At 35.0% G+C, this 20811-nt stretch overlaps 4 protein-coding genes and 1 long non-coding RNA gene across 5 annotated transcripts; all 5 read right to left on the bottom strand.

Annotated features, from left to right (window-relative positions):
* Window positions 1–2516: 2516 nt before the first annotated feature.
* On the bottom strand, window positions 2517–5085 carry LOC147949772 (uncharacterized). The gene is made up of 7 exons (XM_087510458.1): window positions 4688–5085; window positions 4066–4459; window positions 3929–3995; window positions 3670–3756; window positions 3488–3624; window positions 3150–3407; window positions 2517–3047 (listed from the first exon to the last, which is right to left on the bottom strand). The coding sequence occupies exons 1-7, from the start codon at window positions 5083–5085 to the stop codon at window positions 2517–2519; spliced, it is 1872 nt and encodes a 623-aa protein (XP_087366584.1).
* A 157-nt stretch (window positions 5086–5242) lies between these two features.
* LOC147949771 (uncharacterized) lies at window positions 5243–7255 on the bottom strand. The gene is made up of 4 exons (XM_087510454.1): window positions 6643–7255; window positions 6398–6522; window positions 5454–6240; window positions 5243–5328 (listed from the first exon to the last, which is right to left on the bottom strand). Exons 1-4 carry the CDS (start codon window positions 7253–7255, stop codon window positions 5243–5245), a joined length of 1611 nt encoding a protein of 536 aa, XP_087366580.1.
* Window positions 7256–9007: 1752 nt separating this feature from the next.
* Window positions 9008–10542, bottom strand: LOC104788590 (adenylate isopentenyltransferase 7, mitochondrial). Its single transcript, XM_010514354.3, has one exon. The coding sequence runs from the start codon at window positions 10216–10218 to the stop codon at window positions 9226–9228; it is 993 nt and encodes a 330-aa protein (XP_010512656.1). The 5' UTR covers window positions 10219–10542; the 3' UTR covers window positions 9008–9225.
* A 6619-nt stretch (window positions 10543–17161) lies between these two features.
* Window positions 17162–19181, bottom strand: LOC104788581 (ribosome production factor 2 homolog). The gene is made up of 6 exons (XM_010514342.2): window positions 18987–19181; window positions 18567–18770; window positions 17992–18237; window positions 17654–17896; window positions 17488–17553; window positions 17162–17411 (listed from the first exon to the last, which is right to left on the bottom strand). The coding sequence occupies exons 1-6, from the start codon at window positions 19053–19055 to the stop codon at window positions 17298–17300; spliced, it is 942 nt and encodes a 313-aa protein (XP_010512644.1). The 5' UTR covers window positions 19056–19181; the 3' UTR covers window positions 17162–17297.
* A 123-nt stretch (window positions 19182–19304) lies between these two features.
* On the bottom strand, window positions 19305–20360 carry LOC104788576 (uncharacterized). The gene is made up of 3 exons (XR_015560981.1): window positions 20211–20360; window positions 19890–20052; window positions 19305–19761 (listed from the first exon to the last, which is right to left on the bottom strand). It is a non-coding gene; the product is annotated as an uncharacterized LOC104788576 (long non-coding RNA).
* Window positions 20361–20811: the final 451 nt, after the last annotated feature.

The raw sequence follows: 20811 nt of genomic DNA, 5'->3' as shown, positions 1-20811 counted from the left end.
AGGATTGGTTCGAAATTATGGGCTTCGATTAGAACTGGGCCTACGGGTTCTTGAACTCTAAAAACTGTTTTGAGAGAATACATGAGATTTTAGAATACATAGGATTGCGACATGCACGATAAAAGAAACTAGCATGTACTTGTTAGTTAAATTATGATGAGAATGAGATGCCCACGGATTACACGCATGCATAAGGACGGAACAGTGTCTCTAAAGGCTCCATCTTCAAACACAACACAAAAGAAGGAAGACGACAATGTGACGTGGAAATTTATATTCAAAGGCTCTCATTGGAATAAAATTGTTTTATTTTTTTTATTTTTAATTGTTTTAAATTGAAGTTTTTCTTCTTTTTGTGTTTATGTGCTCAGAACTGAACTTTGGTTCTCCCTTTGCAAAAGTTGATGTTGACCTTTTATATTCTTCTTGTACCTATAGAAAAGCTAAGAATAATAAGAACCAGACTCCTAAACAAAAATGGGCTTTAAAAAGGAAAAGCACAAGTAAAAGAGACGAAGACATACCAAAATCGAAGGCCTAAAATTCTGCAATTGTAGATTCTAGATAGCTACGAGCATTGGTCATATATTCATATTCAATTCCCACTGTTTCAGTGTCAAAGTGTCGTAGTTATTTTCTTGTTTGTTCTTGAAGTTGTAACTCAACATCTAACTTTATGCTTGTTATTGATAAAATATTTCTTCTAATTATTTATAGAACTTATTATTTGCTTAATTTTTACTCCATGCGTTTCATAATATAAGCTGTTTTAGATAAATTTTTTGTTTTCTATTATAAAATGTTTTTCAAAAAAATTTATGCAAATTATAAATTACGATAATATTTTATGATTATTTTATATTATGCAGTTTTTTGTGATTGGTTGAACTTTATAAAATAAATACTTGTTAATATGCAAACTTTATTTAAAATATTTTATATTTTGAACATAGGAAATAGTTTCAGTAAGTGTAAATATCAATATGGCGTTTTATTTTTAAAAAATTCCTTGTACGAAAATAGTTTTGGTTAGGAGTATAACAAAACAATTCCCTTAAAAATAGTGAGACTAATTTGAAGATAACGAGATAAGCATGGCCCCGATATCGAATATGTAGAATGCAATACGATTGATGGATAAAAATAAAAGAAAAGAAAAGAATGCCCAAATTAAAGAGTATATAATATATAACCCATTGAAATTGTACCAGTAGAATCGGTATATTAAGAATAGCTAACATAAGAAGATTATTTATTTTCTTATTAATTATGTCAGGGAAAGATTCGCCATTTTCTGCAAAATATAATAACACATTTTCCATTTGCGTCACAATAGGATAAATATAGAATATTGAGGGGAATAAATAAAGAGCAGCTTTTGATATTTGCCATGTTCAGTCTCAACCTTTAATTTGTCATATTTTGATATTTTAAGCCCTAACTTGGAGCCATCATCATAAATATAATGTGAGTTAATAGTTTTTAAGACATTTCTATTATAATATTTTTGGTGTGTGTTTGTGTGTCAATATATAAATTGATCTAATTTACTGATTAGCCGACTGCAATAGTAATTACTGATTAGCCGACTGTATGTAGTGGTTAAGGTGAATAGGAATATCGAGTCGTAAACACATTTTTATATTTAGTGCTTTCAAGTTCATCTCAAATTACTAACCCTACAAATCATTATCAGAAGTTCACAACATCACAACTGTGAACCCAAAAAAAAAAAAAATCGTTTAAATATTACAAAACCAAAGAAAAGGGTAATGAAAGACATCAGATGCTGTCTCCTTATGACATTTATTTAGTGTTATTTAGTCCATCACCTCCTTTGTCCTAGATGCGTTTATGACTTGACGTGTGTACAATCCCATTTAATGGATGGGTCCATATGAATAACAATTACCATCAAAACTAATAATACTCGATACAAGTGTATCATCGAAAGTAATAATATGAATGACTCTCACAACTGTACGAAAGAAATTCATGATTGAATCAATCAGATTGATGCAACCTTCTCCACACGCTTTTGCTCTTGTGTACGGAAGATCCTAAGACTAAGAGCTGCGCGTGCATTTTATACAACTCTTTTGACATAGGCTGCTTAACTCACTTCATTAACTCACCCCACGCGCTCTCTCTCTTTTTCCTTGTCCTTTCTTCGATTCTTCCCTTTCCTTTATAACCTCAAGATTCTCCTCCTTTCACTTTTTTCTTTACTATGATTGTTCATTTGATTAACTTGAATTGTCCCAAACTTTGATGCTACATGAAAGAGAACGAGTAAATAAATGACTTAAAAGCCAGGAGTCAAGTAGTCTATCTACCATTGTTTAGTTTGTGCTTATATGGGTAAAATGGTCTCCAAAGTGGGATCCGAAAAAGATAAGTTACGTTTCACGTATGAATATGTAATTTTTTTTTTTGTTAAAAGGCTTTTAATTAATAAAACATAATGGTATAGAAAATTTTACAAGGCTGAAGCCCATTACATAGCTCATATAATCTCAAAAATCTAAAAAAACAGAATCTAAATCATAGTTAGAGTTGAACCACTTGTTAGAATCGAACCATAAATTCGGTTGAGAATTTAACCGCCTAACCACCTTCAATTGTTGCTCGAATACAGCCAACAGAGGAAAAGAAGGAGGTAGGGTTACAAATCGCATCTTGAAGAGAAGGGTTAAGGATAGTTGAGGATTAGTATCACGGAAACTCGAAGCTCTATTCCGGACCGTCAAGTCGATTTGTCGGAGAAGAAGATCAGAGGATTTGAAAGTGTTTCGATGAAGGCGATGATTCCTCTCAGTCCAGATCGTGTAGATCACCGCTTTCCAAGCTATCAGGAGAAGTTTCCGGGCCACCTTATCAATTCTACACTGAGTGAGGTTGTTAAGAGTCGTAGACCAGTTACTCGAAGAAGAGAATTCACATCGTCTCGCTATTGTTGTCCAGATCGACCAGCTGTAGGGACATTCAAAGAAGAGGTGATCCCGCGAGTCAGGCATCGTTGCGCAAAGAAGACAAGTGGGATCCACCTGCAAGCCCCAATGAAGTAGACGATCTCTCGTCAGGCAACGATTTAGCACAAAAAGCCATGTAAGAAAGGAATGTTTTGGGATTCGTCCGGAGAACCAAACCACTCCATGCCAAGAGACAATAGGGTGCCTCTCCCTTAAAGCAGAGCAAATGGTGCCCGTTTTATGACGATCTCTACTTTGATCGTCAATCCACCAAAGGTAAGTATCAGACTCATTAGTTAAAGTGAGAGTAGATAGGTCAACGTGAAGATTCACTTGCGCTTCTGATCGTGCAGGAGGTAAACACCACATCCCCTGTCGCCAGAGATCTGAGATACTAGCCCATCTGCGTATACCAACTTGATAGAGCCCATCCTCCTGAAGGTAAGTCGTCAGCTTACCTAAGTTCTCCAGTGATCAGTCCAAAATTGACATGATTTCCCATCTCCTAGTTTTACCTTGATCCATGGATATGCCGCTTCTCTTATATTTAACAACTTATTAGCTAACCAGGAATTCTTGTTGCTAGGCTTACGGGTCCAGAAAGAGCTTAAGTTCCCAGCCAAAATTTCTCTCCTAAACCAAGCTACCCAGACTGATCCAGAGCAAAAGAAAAGTAACCAGATAAGCTTTATCATACACGCCTGATTCCCAATCCTCCCTCCTTCTTGTCTTGCACCACTGTTTTCCCATGCCACTCTAGCCGAATGATGACCTTCAGTTGTTCCTTTCCAAAGAAATGCACTGGAGAGAGAGTTCAATATCCTTATACATTGCTTTGGCAGGACAAAAGTTGAGCACCAGAAATTGGATATGCCAGCGATCACCGAGTTCAACATTTGTAGTCTACCAGCAAAGGAGAGTGACTTCATAGACCAGGCATTAAAGCAGCCCTTTACCTTTTGTATCAGCGGTGCACAATCCAGTAGGCTCAGCTTCTTCGTACACAAAGGCACTCCCAAGTATCTAATGGGTAATTGACCATGCGTAAGACCAGTTGTATTACCGATATGTTCAGTTTCAGAAGAGGAGAGACCTGAGGTGAAGAAACTAGTCTTAGACTAATTGCTAGTCCAGAGACTTCCTCAAACTCTTGCAGAACTTGGAGAACACTTTGCACTGAGGAGACTGTACCATCAATGAATATCAGTAGATCATCCGCAAAGCAAAGGTGAGTGAGTTTCAGTTCTTTACACTTGTGATGATACTTTATTCTTCCTTCCTCTGCTGCTTTGTCTAGACAGGCAGATAGACAATTCATAGCCAGAACAAAGAGATATGGGGAGAGTGGATCCCCTTGACGCAGCCCCCTGAGACCTTTGAAGTAACCATGCACATTTCCATTGAATCCAACAGAGAGAGATGGTGTACAAATGCAAGCCTTAAGCCAACGTAAGTATTGCTCCGGAACTTCAATTCCTCGCAAACAACTAAATATAAATTCTCACCGCACTGTATCAAATGCCTTTGCTATGTCCACTTTGATAGTTATTCGTTTCAAGCCATTAGATTTCTGATAACCATTTACTAGCTCAACTGCTAATAAAGTATTTTCTACCAATAATCTTCCAGGGATAAAAGCTGTTTGGTTCTTCTACACTAGGTCCGGAAGAATAGGTTTCAACCGTGCTACTAGGAGCTTTAAGACCACTTTGTACAGTGTATTGAGACAAGAAATAGGCCGGAAATCTGAGACAAGCGAAGCACCAGGGACCTTTGGTATCATTGCCAGAATGGTAGCATTAACCGCTGATGGGAGAAAGGATGTGTGGAAAAATCGGAGAATGCTGAGAAGAACCTCAGGTCCCAGTATACCCCAAGAAGCTTTATAAAATGCAGAGGTAAATCCATCCGGACTAGGTGCTTTATTAGCTTTAAGTTTGAACATAATCTTCCTTATCTCATCAGCAGTGGGAACCTTTATCATTGTTTGCTTCAGTTCAGGTGAGCAACGATAGGTGAGCAGGGTTTGAAACCAAAGGATAGGGGCAACAACTTGTTGGAGGACAGCAGGTGCAAGAAGAGTTCTGTAGTGGTTTACCGCCAGAATGCTCATTTCCAAAGGATCATCTACTATGGTTCCAGAGAGGGTGGAAAACGATCATATAGCATTGAAAGCAATCCTCATTTGCATAATACGATGAAAATAGGTAGTGTTTAGGTCTCCTTCTTTAAGCTAGTTGATTATGGACCTTTGCCTGAAAAATGCCTCCTCAAATTTTCGCAGAAACTCCCATCTTAAGTGTAAATCTTTTTCTTGTTGATACAGGGCACTGGAAGGGTCTATTAGGGCTTGTACCTACACAGATTGCAACAAACTGTTTGTCTCTCGCACTCTATTCTGAATATCTGAAAAATTCTCTCGAGAAAGTGTTTTTAATTCTCTCTTTAATATTTTTTGCTTTGCACTCAAGGTGGACAAACAAGGCTCCTGAGAATTTATGCTTCCAGCCTGATTCCATGCAGTTCCAACCGTAACAAGGAAGTTTAGGTGTTTGGTTAGGAAATTGAAGAATTTAAAAGGCTTGGTTCCAGCTGAGGGAAGAAGGGCAAAAAGGTTAAGGCAACTTGGGGAATGGTCTGAGACATCTGGCGCCAGGAAAGAGACTGCACTATATGGGTAAGAGGAAAGCCATTGGTTGTTTGCAAGAACACGGTCAAGCTTTTTTGCTATGGGGTTTAACGGGTTTTTATTGGTCCAAGTGAAGAGAGGGCCTGAGAAGCGCAGGTCAAACAACTCAAGTTGCAACAAACAATCACGAAGCTCCATCATGCGAGTATTAAAATGGTTAACCGTCTGTGTGGAATGCTCTGCTGGGTGAATAATTTGATTGAAGTCTCCACAGAGAATCCAAGGAGTGGAATTAAGTGAAAAATTATGTTGTAGTCTCAGCAGTTCACACCAGAGGTCAGTACGATCCTCACTTTGGTTGGGTGCATATATGAAGGTATAACAAAAACGATGACCACCTTGAACCAAAATTTCACAGGTGATTAGGTGATTGGACTGATGTAGGACAGTGACTCCGACCGGCGCTTTCCAAACGACCACAATCCTACCATCCTCATGCGAGTTGTGATTAGAGGTATAGTTCCATCCAGGTAAGGCCTTGTTCATAACACGGTTCAAGTTTGGTTCCTTAATATGAGTTTCTAAAAGAGCTCCAAAATTAGGCTTATTAGTAGCAAGCCAAGTAGCAAAAGTCCAATGCTTATCCGTATCATTAAAACCACGGATATTCCAACAAAAAAAATTTCTATACATGGGGATAGGTTAGGAGATTATTGACTAAGATGAGTTCCTCCAGAAGGTGGAGAGTTTCCCCAGTGGAAGAGTCTAAAGGGTTTAGAGTAGGTGTGTCAATTACCATGTCAGTAACAGGGTCATCGGAAGTGAAAGCGGCGGAAGTTAAAATGGGGGGAGTAGGATGAGGCTGCGGAGAGGGTGATGAATTTGGAGGATTTTGAGGGAGAGAACTACTAAGAGGAGATGCTAACACATCGTAAGGATTGTGAATAGCGATTTCAGAAGGAGGGGATTATGTTGTAAGTTTAGGTTTAGGTTTAGATTTTTTTGGCATTGAGTGGGGTTTAGGCGTATGGGATTTGTGACTTGCAGGTGGCTGGTGATCACTAGATGGCGGGACAAAGGTGAGAGAGGCACTAGTAGTTCCACTTGAATCAAGTGGAGCTTCACTACTTGTCTCAGAAACTGGACCTTGAGAGCAACCAGCCTCTTCAGCGACCGGATGTGAATTAGGAACAAGCTTTCCTTTGCGCTTATTAACCGCAGGAAGAACCGTTGGTAAATCTTTAGTTTGCTTTTCCTGAGTCCATGAAGGTGTCACGAGTGGGCAATAGCGAATAACATATCCTATTTCTTTGCAGTGAGAGCATGTAGGAGGAACCCAGGGATACTCGACCTCAATGGAGATAACCTCACTATTCTCCCTTTTTATTTCAACTGAGGAAGGCAAAGGCTCATTCAAGTTCCTTTCAACCTTGACATGTGCAATAGATAAGCTAACTAAATTTTTTGTGAACTCATCCATTTCCTTAGGTTCTCCAACCAAACCCGCAACTAAGCAAATGCCTTTGTGGTGCATCAGGTCGAACGGCATACCCTTAAGGTGAGCCCAAATAGGTATTGCATCAAGATCCATACTCTCTCCACCTGAAGAATCCCATTGGGCCACAAGGAACATACACTCACCAATATACCACATCTTCTTCTCAAGGATTATTTCCTCAAGTACTCATTAGGAACTCGCACCAACATGGTGTTGCTCGCATGATTAAGGTGAATCTCTAGCCTTTTACCTCTACCCCAGATATGAGAGATTACACTCTGGATATGCTTATATGCAGGTAGTCTTCCTTTAAACCGCCCAATAATAAAGTCTTTATGAATGTCAGCTCCTTCCTGGAAGACTGAGTCGGGGATGCAAACGCGAGGCTTGCCAGTAGGAGAGTATTCGATTGGTGCCAACCGGGTGAGTGATCTATCCTCTGTTATTTTCAGCTTTTGTGCTAGAGTTTTTGATTGGGTACTGGAGGTAGTGGAAGGTTGTGTAGTTTGCTGATGATCAGTATTTCCATGCTTAGGAACAATTGGATCTGAGGTGAGAAGAGGCTGAGGGGTAGGAGAGGCTGAGGGAGAGTCAGTGGCTGCTTGTGCAGGAGGGGCTAAGGGATAGTCAATAACAGCTTGACTCAGCAATGTCTTCTCCGCATGAGGCGTGTTACCATAGGCTTGTTGCGATAGAGCATGAGTACCCTCTGCCACAACCAAAACCGGAGGTAACATTACATATGGGAGTATAACAGCATGCGCAACCACTCCACCTGCTTGCGAAGGGTTACAGTCTCTTGAGTTACTAATGTAATGGCGAGTTACCTTTGGCGGAGGGGTACCAAGTAGCCCATTAGTTTGTGCTGCAGTTTTTGCTACAGTACCAACAGATCTAGGGATTTGCCCCAAAAATTTGTAGTAGGAGTCGAGAATCACTTGTGCCTGAGGATTTACCACCACAGGAGTAGATTTATGCTGAGCAGGGAGAGCAAGAATGGTTCTTTCAGGAGCCAAGAATTCAGTTTGAGTTGGAGAAAGAGGGACAACAGAGGAGGAGATAGGAGAGAGGGGGGGGGGGAGAAATCAGAAAGGGATGGGAGGGGGAGATGGTCTGAAAGATCAGAAGGAAAAGAGGGGGACGATTGGAACTGGCTTCAACCAAGGTTGAAGGAGGAATCAGGCCGGAAGAACGCTCGTCAGGAAACCAGCAGTTAGCCATTGATATGAATATGTAATTTTCAGCATGATTCTATATATATAACCTATAGTTTACTGTCGTCGGTTGTATAAAACTTATTGTATGGTTATTCTTGTTAAAAGATTTTCAGTATATTGTTTGATCTTGTAAACAATCAATCTCATATAGTGAGTTTTGTAAAGAAATACAGCCGAACCGTAGATGACTTACATTTTAATGGTCGAACTCCTAAAATCCTAGTGTGTTATGTTCTGATTCTGTTCTTCTTCATCTTTCATTTGTTCCACATCTGGATTTGAGTTTGTAATTCATTGTTAATGGATAATGAGTTTATGAGTGATTGATTCGTTTGTTTATCTCATTCATGATGTTTTCGAAACAACATAACCTACATCCTAACACAATTATTATTAAATGAATTATTTTTAATCCGTGTTTGCATGTAAAATCTACGATAATATAAACGTGAACATAAGCCCATAATAATAAAAAACACAAAAACAAAAACAACGTATTTAACTGTTATAATTAACTTTTTAGCTTCAACCAATAACATGAATGCGTAAATTTAAGGCCAAGATATATACCAAATACAACAAAAAGAAAAGCAATACAAAATAATTGCATTTTTTATATAAACAAATACACGTAATCTAATCGTGGCACAAGGAATTATAACTTTCGGTTATCATGAACTCGTGTGGTCAATAGGTATCAAACATTTAATATTAACCGAATATCTTTATATACAAACATTTTAACAACCAAAAAGAAAAAAAAAACTTTTGTTTTCTTTTTTTTTCTTTTTTGGGGTAATATCTCACACATGCGTACGTTGCGAAAACCTCCGTGGAATCACCACCACACATAAGAAATCTTTAATTCTCACACTCCAAAAAGCTTCAAATGATCAATGACAAAACTTTTCATATCATATTGTGGGCTCTACTTCCACTTCCTCCGCCGTAAGACGACGCCGCCAAACAGTGCTCAACATCATCACTTTTAAGTTGATTATGATTATTATAAAACTTATCGACGATCCTCTCGCTCGGTCTAGCTACAAGACTATCCCAAGCCTCATCTTGTTCTTCTACGTTATGTTTCAAGAACACCTCAGTAGCGTCCACGCGGTGCATAGACAACTTCCATTTCTTGTTCAGACGTTGAATCTTTTTAAACTGTCGACAAGCTAATAATTCTGTGTTCTTTTTGATATTTTTAACCGCTACGTCAAGCATCATTCTTTGTGTGGCACGGTCAACAAGAGATTCGTAACGTAAGTATTCGTGAAGCTCCGGGACTCCGATAGCTCTTCGTATCCCCACGGAATAATCCGCTTTGGGATTGAATACTTCTCTCACTTCTTCGAGTAATCCTGTTTCCATCATGCGGTCAACGCGTTTTGAGACGAAGGAATTGAGTACGGGTAAGGAAACGTCAACCCAAATGAAACAGCATTCGTAATTATTTAACAAGAACCCTGAGGTATGGTTTGCAAGTGCTTCAATGTAAGAGTTTGATCCACCGGCTACTATGGGAAGCTTATGGTTCGCTGAGAGTGTTGAGATTGCTTGTGATGCAAGGCGGCTGTACTGGATGGCCGTTAGGTTTCCGAATTCCGAGTCTAATACTCCGAGCAACTGGTGGGGCACGCCTCGGGATTCTTGAGGGGTCACTTTGTTTGTAAGCACGTCGAGACCCTTGTAAAGTTGAATCTTGTCGGAGTTTATGATCTCTGTTTGGAAACGAGTTGCTAGGTCGATGGCGAGACGAGTCTTACCCGATCCGGTAGCTCCCATCACAAAGACGACTTTCTCTTTGGGATGGAGAAAAGAGTTGACATTGACCATAGATACCTTGTTTTTGAAGCTCAAGATTGGTTGTACCTGCTTCAGTGCTGAGATTGAGAACTTCATGATGATGATTGACTTTCTTTTTTTTTGTTGGAAAAAGATATGTTTTGTTGTTTAGTCCTTTTGGTAGACCACCTCAACGAGTCGTGAGCCGTCAAAAAACTTGCAACTTCTTAGGAAAGATCAGAATTGCGAGAATGAGAATGAGAATGAGAGATAATGGTGAATGGTAGCAAATGCTTTACAAGTATTTTAAGTATTGAGGTATGAGGAGAGGATATATATATACACCATGGGCAATGCATAGCATAGCCGTGTTTCCTCTGACTTTGGTCTACAACCTTATTTAAAATAGATTTTAGAGGTCCCATCTATAGTAAACTTTACTAAGAGAGTAAGAGTAATTAGTTAAACCCTTCGTACTTTCACAACTAAAACTTAACAAAATTACCAGAAATTAAAAAAAAAATCCTTTCACAACAAAAAAATACCCTTCTAGTTTGATCTTATGGGTTATTTAAATCAAAATTCAAGCATGCTTACAATAGTTACATATAGTTTAACTATACTCTTTATATGTTTTAGTTATCTTCAGTATATTTTTTGTGATAATTTATTATATTACTGTTGGTTCAACATGAACTTCAAATCTTAATTATAGCCTTATAGCAAATTTCACTGGGTTTATTTTCTTAGGGTAGATGACTTCAAATCTTAATTATAGCCTTATAGGTCAAAATGTAATGTCCAAGTATTTGTTTAAAATTAAAGACACTATTTTAATAAAAATTTGTAAAATTGCTTAAGATCTGTGAAACCATATATATATATATGGACTTGGATAGAATGTAGAGAGACGACTTATAAGTTATATAAGAGAGGGTCACAACTCACTAACCAGGGTTTCTTAAACTTTAATGCGCATAATCAACAACAACAAAAAGGTCACATCTATCTTGTTTTATTTTTATTCTTAAATTTACTAATCAAGTTTAATCTATCTTTTGTAATTTGATCTGATTACGATCAGGTTCAATTGATAAAAGAACAACACTTTCACGAAATATAAAATACATACTATATTGTACTTTTTTGGGAGTCATTCTCCTGGTCGAATCTTGAACACGCGTGTATCTATTACCCTCTTCGAATAAAGGACAGTGCTCTACTCCGATCCAATGCGTAATTGCGTATGTAGTAGTAAGATACACAAACACTCAAACACTCGTACATGTATACACAAATATGAAAAATATCAATTCCATAACACAAGTTTTGAATTCTTCTCCTGTCAGTAACTCAGTATACTTCAGTGGGATATAAATAAAGCAGCAAAGTTTTGCAAATCTAGGCATAAAAAATAAAGTTGCAAATTGCAAATTGTATGTAGTTTATCATAATAATAAAAATAATAGAAAAGCTAAAGAACCCAAAATTCATCTGATTTTAGTGACTGAAAATTTATCCAATAAAGATGGATCCGTTTCCAGCCGGTAAATATGGTTGGAAGACAATTTTGTCTCAGTCTATAGTAACTTTTATTTGCATAAACCACTCTTTAAATTTTGGTTTGAATTAATTAATATATTTTAAAAAGTACCAAAAGATTAGACGGTGTTGTATGCATAATTTATCTGCCGTCATAATTAGTAGGCTTTACGTCATTTCGGAGACAAAGCTGTTTCCAAGCAACTGTGGGATACCACCAAAAAAAAAATTAATTAATTAACGTTTAAACAATATTATAGACCCACAAATTTTAATGAACACATCTTACATTATATTTATATATTATTGTCACACGAGTGGTCTGTATGTAGATAAATATCAAAGTCAAAGAGTTTTAAAGCTTCAACACAATTTTTGGTTAAAAAAAAAAAACATGAGTAGTGTTTGTTGTTTCTACTTTCTATCTAACCAAAAGCAATAACAGCAGTAAACATGAACCAATTTTTAATTCGTTTGGTAATCATTTCTTGTAGTGATCAAAATATAAATGAGAGTGTAATACGAGAAAATAGCCTCCAAAAAATAAGTTTCTTATATTTTTGCTACGTTTGGAGTATGTATATAAAGATATTCCGATAAATAAATAACATCAAATACAAAAAAAGTTAGCTATGGTTAGTCAAATCAAATGGAGAATTTGTGGTTCTATAATAAGGATTCCCTAGGCTCTCAATAAATATTTTATTACTCATATATTCTTTTTTTTTTTTAACGAAACTCATATATTCTTTTTGTTAATTTATTATTACTTTGTTAATTAGTTCTATCCGTAGAATGAAACAACGTTGCCTATAATTTGAGTGGAGTTGATATTTTTGGAAATCAGTGTAAACTAGAATTTAATTTCCAATTTAGTGGGTTTTGAATCTTCTGATGCTTAATTATATTTATGCAGTTGCGTGATTTTAATTTTGTTCAAACAGTAGGTCCTATACTCCTATTGATCATACAAAGTGGTAAGATTTTTTCTTTTCTAGTGGAAAAACAAGCGGCAAATGAAATCAAAATTAATTAAAAAAATAAGAATTAGCAATATGAAAGTACTGAAAATATTGCTTTCGACAATGTTAATCCATTTTATAATGCTAATTTTTAATAATTTAATATTTTTGTGATTGATAAATATCAAAGCTGTAAATTCCGTACTATTACCAATACAAAAAAATGGTAAAATTTGTACCACAACAATTCGAGTTACCAATCAAATTAATATACAGATACAAACCATACTCATATCATATTTCTATTAGTGATATTTGCAAAAAATACAAAATAAACAATATTTTACATTTGAGGTACCATAACATATCTTAAGCGGTAATTAGATTTTGTTAAGAAAATTATTATTTCAATAAATGTTGCATTTTTTTACTATATTTAAATTTATTAATATAATTATTTCAAAATGACATAATTCAAAACGGTCATTTTCACTTAATTTATCCTCCCCTTCACTCTATCCACTGTTTTGATAATCAATTAGCAACTTAGCACAAAATTTAACAGTAATGTGAGCTTATAATTTTGTATAAGTATAGTTTTAAGAATAATTTTAGTATTCAAAATTTTTCTATTTGAGTTTTTCACTATAGACATCTCAAATTTAGTGTTTTTAATAAATATTTTTGTACACTTTAATGAAACCCATTATTAATAAAAACTAAAATTAATTATAATTTTTTTTGAAAGACACTCATCATCAGCATAGTTCACTTTATTTTTAACCTGTCTAATTAATTATTCCTCTACTAGATTACATTCTTTATAAATATATAAAATTCGTGGTCTAAGTCAACTCGTATATGAGTAGTCATGGCCTATGAGATTTAGTTAGACTTGATTAAGAAATTGCACCTCGACATAATGTGCCTCTTCACACATTTCTTTATTAATTTCAAGTACCATTTTAAATTAGAATAAACAAATATCATATTAAAACTCATAATGGAGCATAATCATCATTAGCTTATGAACCGTCAAAGGAGTGGTTCTAGTTACTTAACGTTGCTTGCTTAATTTAAATAACGTTTCTTTAGGCCAGTGGTTTAGTTGTACTGATATAGACACCACTACTCAGGTTCAACACCAGAAACTGCAATTATATTTTTTTTTTTGGGCTTGTAGCCCTAAAAAGTTCAGCGTCGGCTCTGCTTGAAATAAGCACTTAATTAGTTTCCCATAAACGTTATGTTTGCGAAAATCATTTTGAAAGTTTTCTTAGCTGATATTAATGTTTGTGGTTGCAAGAGGTTGCGAATACTTGTTTTAAAAGAATTTTTATTTACTATATTAACACAACAACAAAAATACAACAAAATTTCTTCTTTGTTATATTATCTTATGGCATTGTTATAATAATATACATTATTAACTAACTAATATATATATATATATATATATATATATAACTGTCAAGCATTTTCGTACAAAAATGTTGAAAACCTCTTAAAATATCTATCTTAATTAGTTATATTAATATTTATTTAAAAGTGAATTATATTACTATCTCCCTTCCTAAGGGGTTAGGAGACAAATTTTTAAATCATAAATTTATATCGAAGATGTTGAGAATTTCCATAAAATATTTTATGAACTTATTTTCTTGTACTAAGAGTTTTTATTATTATTGATATTGTTGTATTTTTATTTGAAAAGCGTAAAAAATGAGCAAAATCAATAAAAAGTGAGTTTTAAATTGTAACTGCTGAATTCTGCATATAGTAAAAATCTCTAATAACAGAAAATAGACATAGTTTTCACTTGTGATGAACTACAATAAATCATGTGTCCTTAATTTTCTTGTTTTTAGTAGTTTCATGAGGGTTGGATTTGAAATGCAATTCTTAAAATAAGATACATTTATTTTAAAATTAAAGTTTACAACTTTTGTCTATTTTATTTCTCTAACCACCCTTATTAGTTCTATCCCACCTAAAAAATCGATAAAAAAATGTAACAATTATAGGTTGAGGTACTAATTTTAAGTATACTACGAATATAACGTAATTAAATAAACAAAAGTTGGAAAATAAAGGATGGATAAAAGCACAAATGATCGCATCATACGTGTAACCACACAATCTATGCGTTATATAACTCATCATAAGAGTTTATTTATGTTTGCAAAGTTTTCGTCTTTACATTTCTAGTGGAAGAATCATTAGGAACATAACAGTTCCTTCATTTTTAACATTATCTATACAAAACAACTTGACCAAATATATTTGTAACTTTTTAAGCATTATCTATTATATATACAAAATATTCCATCAACTATTTCTTCATTTTCCTATATTAAAGTTTCTTGTTTCTGCTTATTTAATTTTGTATGTACGTAATGTGAAAATTATATTGCAAATTTTTTTAGAAATATTTCTTATTTATTTTAGCTTTGGAGAATTAAATTATACTACAAGGCTTAAAGCATTTTACACTGATGTTTGATCCTGGTATCACCCTCTTCTAATTAGTTAAACTACTAATTTATAGTATAATTTATTCTGAAGCATAATATGCTTGTCTGATGTTTGATGAACTCTCATGCTTTGTAACACATTTGATTTCTCTTCGGAGACTAAGAGTGTAATAGGAGCATCCGTCGACAAAAGGATTACCCTAAGATGAAAACCAAAAAAAAATCTTGTAGTGGAAGTAGTATTGCTAAACTGATGTTGTCAGCCGATGTTAGTGATAATCGGAACGATGGAAGATCCATTATACTAGAAAATATTATATATTTATACCCTACTATAAAGATGGCTTAAATTTCCAAAAAAAAAAAAAAAATAACAATCTGATGGAAAATTGTTGGTGTTCACATGATAATAGACTAGTAATGATTGCATAAGCCGTTGCTTATTGATGCTCTGAGCGTGCGGATTTGACATCACTAACGAGTCAAACGTTACAATTTGTTATATTGCTGAAGCATGTGTGCGAATGGTGATGATGAATTGATGATGGCGATTCACTAATACTAACCATTTGTTTAATCCATGTGGATTGTGAAATTGTATTTTTGCAAGAGTTCTACATGAACTAGTAATAGTTAATATGTATCTATTTCTTTTTGTCAACAAGCGTATACTTCAAATTTTAGTGTTAGCCGATGATAATTTTGTCCGATCTGATTTCTTCTAGTTTCGAGTCTTTTGATAACCGGTTTGGAGTTTGGACTCAACTTCAATGTATAGTTCGGAGTGGATGATTAGTAGCAAAAACCAACTAGCATTTTTTATTCCTTATGTTATAATGTGTGTGTTGTCATTGACTTCGATATGTTATAGACATAAACAGACGTACGTGCAATTGTTTTTGTCAACACGTACAAAAGTATTAACTAAATATGATTAAATCGGTGTATATTTTAATTGTCTTCAACGGTGATGGGTCAATTTGTTTCCTAGTGACCACCGATCGTGTTCGTGTACAACGGTACCGTCGGTACGTGCATGCATTTTGAGTCGCAACTTATAATCAAAATGAACTGTCTTTCGCTACGCGTATAGGAGAAATAACAATGTCCTAAACAGCATAATTAATGATTTTTTGTTTTTTTGGGTCACACAACATGTTGTCTCACTCTTTTGAATGTTTTTTCTTCTCATTTTTTTTGCAAAATTACTTTCAATTTGATACCAATACAAATCAAACCCACAAAACTTAATTTAACCTGCAACATACATCAATCTTTTAATTAATGTTTAATGAAAGTTTTAAATTTAATCATTTTCTCTCTTTCCCTTCTCACTCCCTCTGTTTATTCTGGTCATGCATAAAATATTGAGTGGTAGATGCAAGATGGAGTAAAAAATATATATAATTAAGCTTCTATTTGCTATGGTTTGGTTTCAATTTCAAACGTATAACAATATAAAAAATCCCCTAAAGAATAATGATGAAGATAAGTCCATAGGGGTAGGTTTCAATTATAGATAATCTATAAGCCAAGCCTAGTTTGGAAGATAAAGACATGTAACTGAATAAAAAGCTTAATTAGGTTCTTAAACTCAATATGTATCAGTCATTATCATTTAAAAGTTGGTAGGTAAATTTTACACCAATTTAATCATCATTTTAACAAATTTTTGGTCTACCATCCTACTCTATTATAGTTATATTCTGCCTAAATGTTTATAATTAATTACAAGGACATAAGAATATTCATCTAAAAGTGAGGAAGGGACGGTGTTCATATCAGCCACTCCTTTTTACCTCCCACCTAAAGCTTACATTTATGAAAATAATGGTGAGTGTCTTTTCGACATGATGGTAAGAGACGATACAGCGAAAAATAGTAATACCATTGTCTCACAATACCATCTTTTACGACTTCACTAAACAATCAAAGCCATTGTATTTGAACCAGCAACAACAAAGCAAAACAAGATTACTGCTGTTTTAGGTAGAAGGAAACAAAGATAAGAGAAAAAAAAAATTGTGTTTGATCTCAATTCTTAACTCATTTTTTCTTAAACAATTTTTGTTGACTGCAGAATTTAACAAAACAAAATTACCTCAATAAAAATATTAGCGTATAAGACAAAAAAAAGCCATGTCCACATTACTACAAAATCATCTCATCTTACTCATAATGAAAACTGTTGATGCAGAGCCATGAGTTGTCTGGTAAGTCACTCAGAAGATTTTTTCTTCTTTTTGGAATCAGTCTCTTCGTTAAGGAGCTTACTCTCTTTACGCTCTCTCTTCAGTCCCTTGGATTTATCGTGCAAGTGCATCTCGTCAAGCTGCACAATGATCGCAACAGTCAGTTTCAGTTGATAATAATCATAATCTCCAGAATCGGATATCGTTATTTCTTACCTTCTGATCAGGCATATAAATTTTCCCAATCTTTCCACGTACGGCATCTTGATCAACGTTTTTCTCCTGTACAAACAGAGATTGGTTGATTAGTCATTGGTGTCTTTCGAATTTTAAGGAAACATGAGATGAAGCTTTAGACATTTTTTTTATGTTTATGATTTACCTTCTTCTTAGGTTTATCCTTGGATGTTCTCATTGCTTCTTTCATTAAGCTTTCGTTAGGAAGACGATTACGCCTGATAACCAAGTCCATGGATGGACCAACTTCAACAAGCTCCATTCTAGGAACAATGGTCCCTGATCTTTTAAGCTTCAATGCACAATGAGTGAGGAAAACTTTCGTTGGGGATATAGCTGAACATACGTAAGCACGGTCTAATCCAGTAAGATTTAGATTATCCACAACCTGCAGACAAATAATTCCACTTCTTTCAGATTCTGTTATAAGCCAAATCCATTAATAACCCATATAAGTAGGCCAGTAAGAATCAAACACTTCACCTCGCCACGAAACAGATCAGTCAGGACTTCTTTTAGATGCTTAAGCTCTGGTACATTCTCAAAACCTTCACCGGTAAAGCAAATAAAAGGCTTGGTTCCTTCGTGAGGTGCAAATTTCTTGTCATAGGAAAACGAAAGCAAAGATTTAAAGTTCTCAATCCCAACTTCTATAAGATCATAGACCTGGTGATCGTACATCCTCCCAAGTACAAGATTATCAGGTCTTTTCTTTGTGTGAGAGCCATACTGCAAACAAAACATTAACCAACGTTAGGACACACATCAAAAAGTTAGTTTGCAAATACATTTCCAAATGATAGAACAAAGAAAACAGCAGTGGCATGCCTTAAAATGAAATCAAGATCACAGGATATATCATCTTAAAACCAATTTAACCTACTATAATCAAGAATCAATGTTAAATACTTGAATACTAGACAAAATGACCAAACTAAGTTAGGAGATGAATCACAATCATAGACAAATAACATAACAATAATATCAAAGCAGAGATCTCCAGTAAGATACAACAGCTGCCAATAGCTATTCAAATGGACTCTGTTAATGAAACTTACCACAAAAAGGCTACAATCTGTTTTTTGAGAGAAGAACTCTAAAGAGGTTTCACCACCACTCTCAAAAGGCCTAATATTCTCATTCCTCCTAGAGTATTTGATAGCACCTCCCTTCTTCAAACGATACAGTTCCATCAACACAGAGCTAACCGTAGCACTCGTCTTTGTTCCATGAAGTATCAACGTCTTCTTCCCAGTTTCAACCTACAAATTCCCAATGTTAATCAAACGAATCAGCTACAAAAGTTTGAAACTTTCGAAAACCCATTAATCCAATTGATAGCTAAACAACATTTAAGAGACAGCTCTATACATATAGATTCAACTTCGAAACAAAGGAATCAAAAGCAGAAGAAGAAGAAGAAGAAGAAGAAGAAGAAGAAGAAGAAGAAGAAGAAGGAGAAAAAGGAGAAGTCTTACCAACTTAGGAGCTCGTTTCTCGAGTACACGTTTAGCTTTGCCTGTCTTCGGAGTTCGTATTTCCATCATGACTGATAAATCGCCGGAAAAATTTCACAAGCGACGGCTCCGAATGTGAAAGAGGAAGAAGAGGTTTTTGCGATTAATTGATAATGCAGTCTAGGGTTTTAGTGAGGCAACTTTTTGGAGAATTCTAATATGACCCCAATTGTTATAAATGTTTTATAATTCACCCCAACAGTTTTACAAGGTCCATGAATTATTTAACCTATACGGGCTCAAGTTAAGTAAGTAATGACGGCCCATGAAACATTTGGCTAACAAAAGATTTTTTTTTTTCTTCTCATATTTATTTTGAGTTCACTTTTTACATTCATGATATACATTGAAACACAACAAAACATATGATGGTGCTTCCGTGTGAGATTTTTACAAGTTTCCCCCCAAAGGTACGATAAGTCTTCATGCTTGACATTGAGCAATCCGTTCTTGCTTCCCTGTTTTGTTTTATAGAGAGAAGGAAAGATGCAGGTAAGAAGAGATATTATATACATGAACCGTCTTGTCCCTCCACAACCACTTGGCTTGCCCATCCCTCAAATGTCAAATGGTGCAAGTCAATGTAAAGAATCTCCAACTAAGATTCACCACAGAGATCGTAACAACCTTAAAGAACTGGTCTCAAAGAACTAGCAATAGTCAAGATATGTGTAACATTGTAAGATTTCAAAACATCCTTGTTACAAGCTGCTGCAACGGATCCAAGATAAAGACCCTGAAAAGTTAAAAAAAAAATCAACAAAGAAAAAAAAAAAAGATTTGATCTTTGAGAATGAACAATCATTGGTTGGTTTTTTTTGCAGAGTTTATAAATTGGGTAGGTAGAATTGGTGGGAAGTAAACCTCCTCAATAAGAGATGGGACATTGTCTTCTCTACAGGTACGAGCATATTTAATAACACGAACAAGTGCTTGTATCTGATTCTTCACCTTTTCATTATACCGATCTATTCCTGGTAACAAAGAAGAAGAAGACGAAGAAGGTGATCCTCTGTCTCTAGAACTCCTGAAAAATTGAAATCATCAAAATTGACTCTTGTACATCATCGCAAGAACTATGAATTGGGTTTGAACATAATCGAATCGGAAGATGAATGATCTTGAAAACGAATCAAGAATTAAAGATCAAAAGATGAAGAGAAGGAGAAGGAAGAAAGATCTTACATTTGAGAAAGAAGTTGAATACGAAATGCGCCGAAGAAGAAAGAGATTACGAAAGAAAGAAAAGAAAAAAAAAAAAAATAGAAACTTTGAAAAGGTTAATTGGAAACTGCAATGGTTGTCCAGGTTTTTTGGGGGAAGGAGGACTCAGGCAGGAGAGGGAAGATGTGTGTTCTCTGTTTAAAGAGGGGTTAAAAAGTAAAAATTTCCTTTTTTTACAGGGGAATGTTTTAATTATTTTATTTATTAACTAGGTCCCTAGAGAATAGAGAGGCTTCGTATAATCCAAATTTGGGTTTTAAGGTGAATATTTTTTAGAAATTGGGCTTTGAAGGCTTTAGTTTGCTATTAGACGCAGCCCTCTAAATTGGTAATGAGTACTTCTTGGCCTAAACTGAATAAATGTCTCGAGGCAAATGGTTTCGTGTTGAGTACTTGAGTGATGATGTTGTTGTTGTTAAGGATTTGTTTGGTATATGTAAACACTATTTCAATGTATAGTTAGAGAAATTGTACAGCACTGCTGGAGTTGTAGATATGTGTATTGTAGACAAAATTGTCAACTAGAAGAAAAAGAAAAAAAAAAAACCTTGTTTCTCTATAT

The sequence above is a fragment of the Camelina sativa genome, chromosome 1 (assembly GCF_030686135.1).
Source record: "Camelina sativa cultivar CO46 ecotype springtype chromosome 1, ASM3068613v1".
Classification (NCBI taxonomy): domain Eukaryota; kingdom Viridiplantae; phylum Streptophyta; class Magnoliopsida; order Brassicales; family Brassicaceae; genus Camelina; species Camelina sativa.
This window is presented reverse-complemented; position numbering and strand designations above follow the sequence as displayed.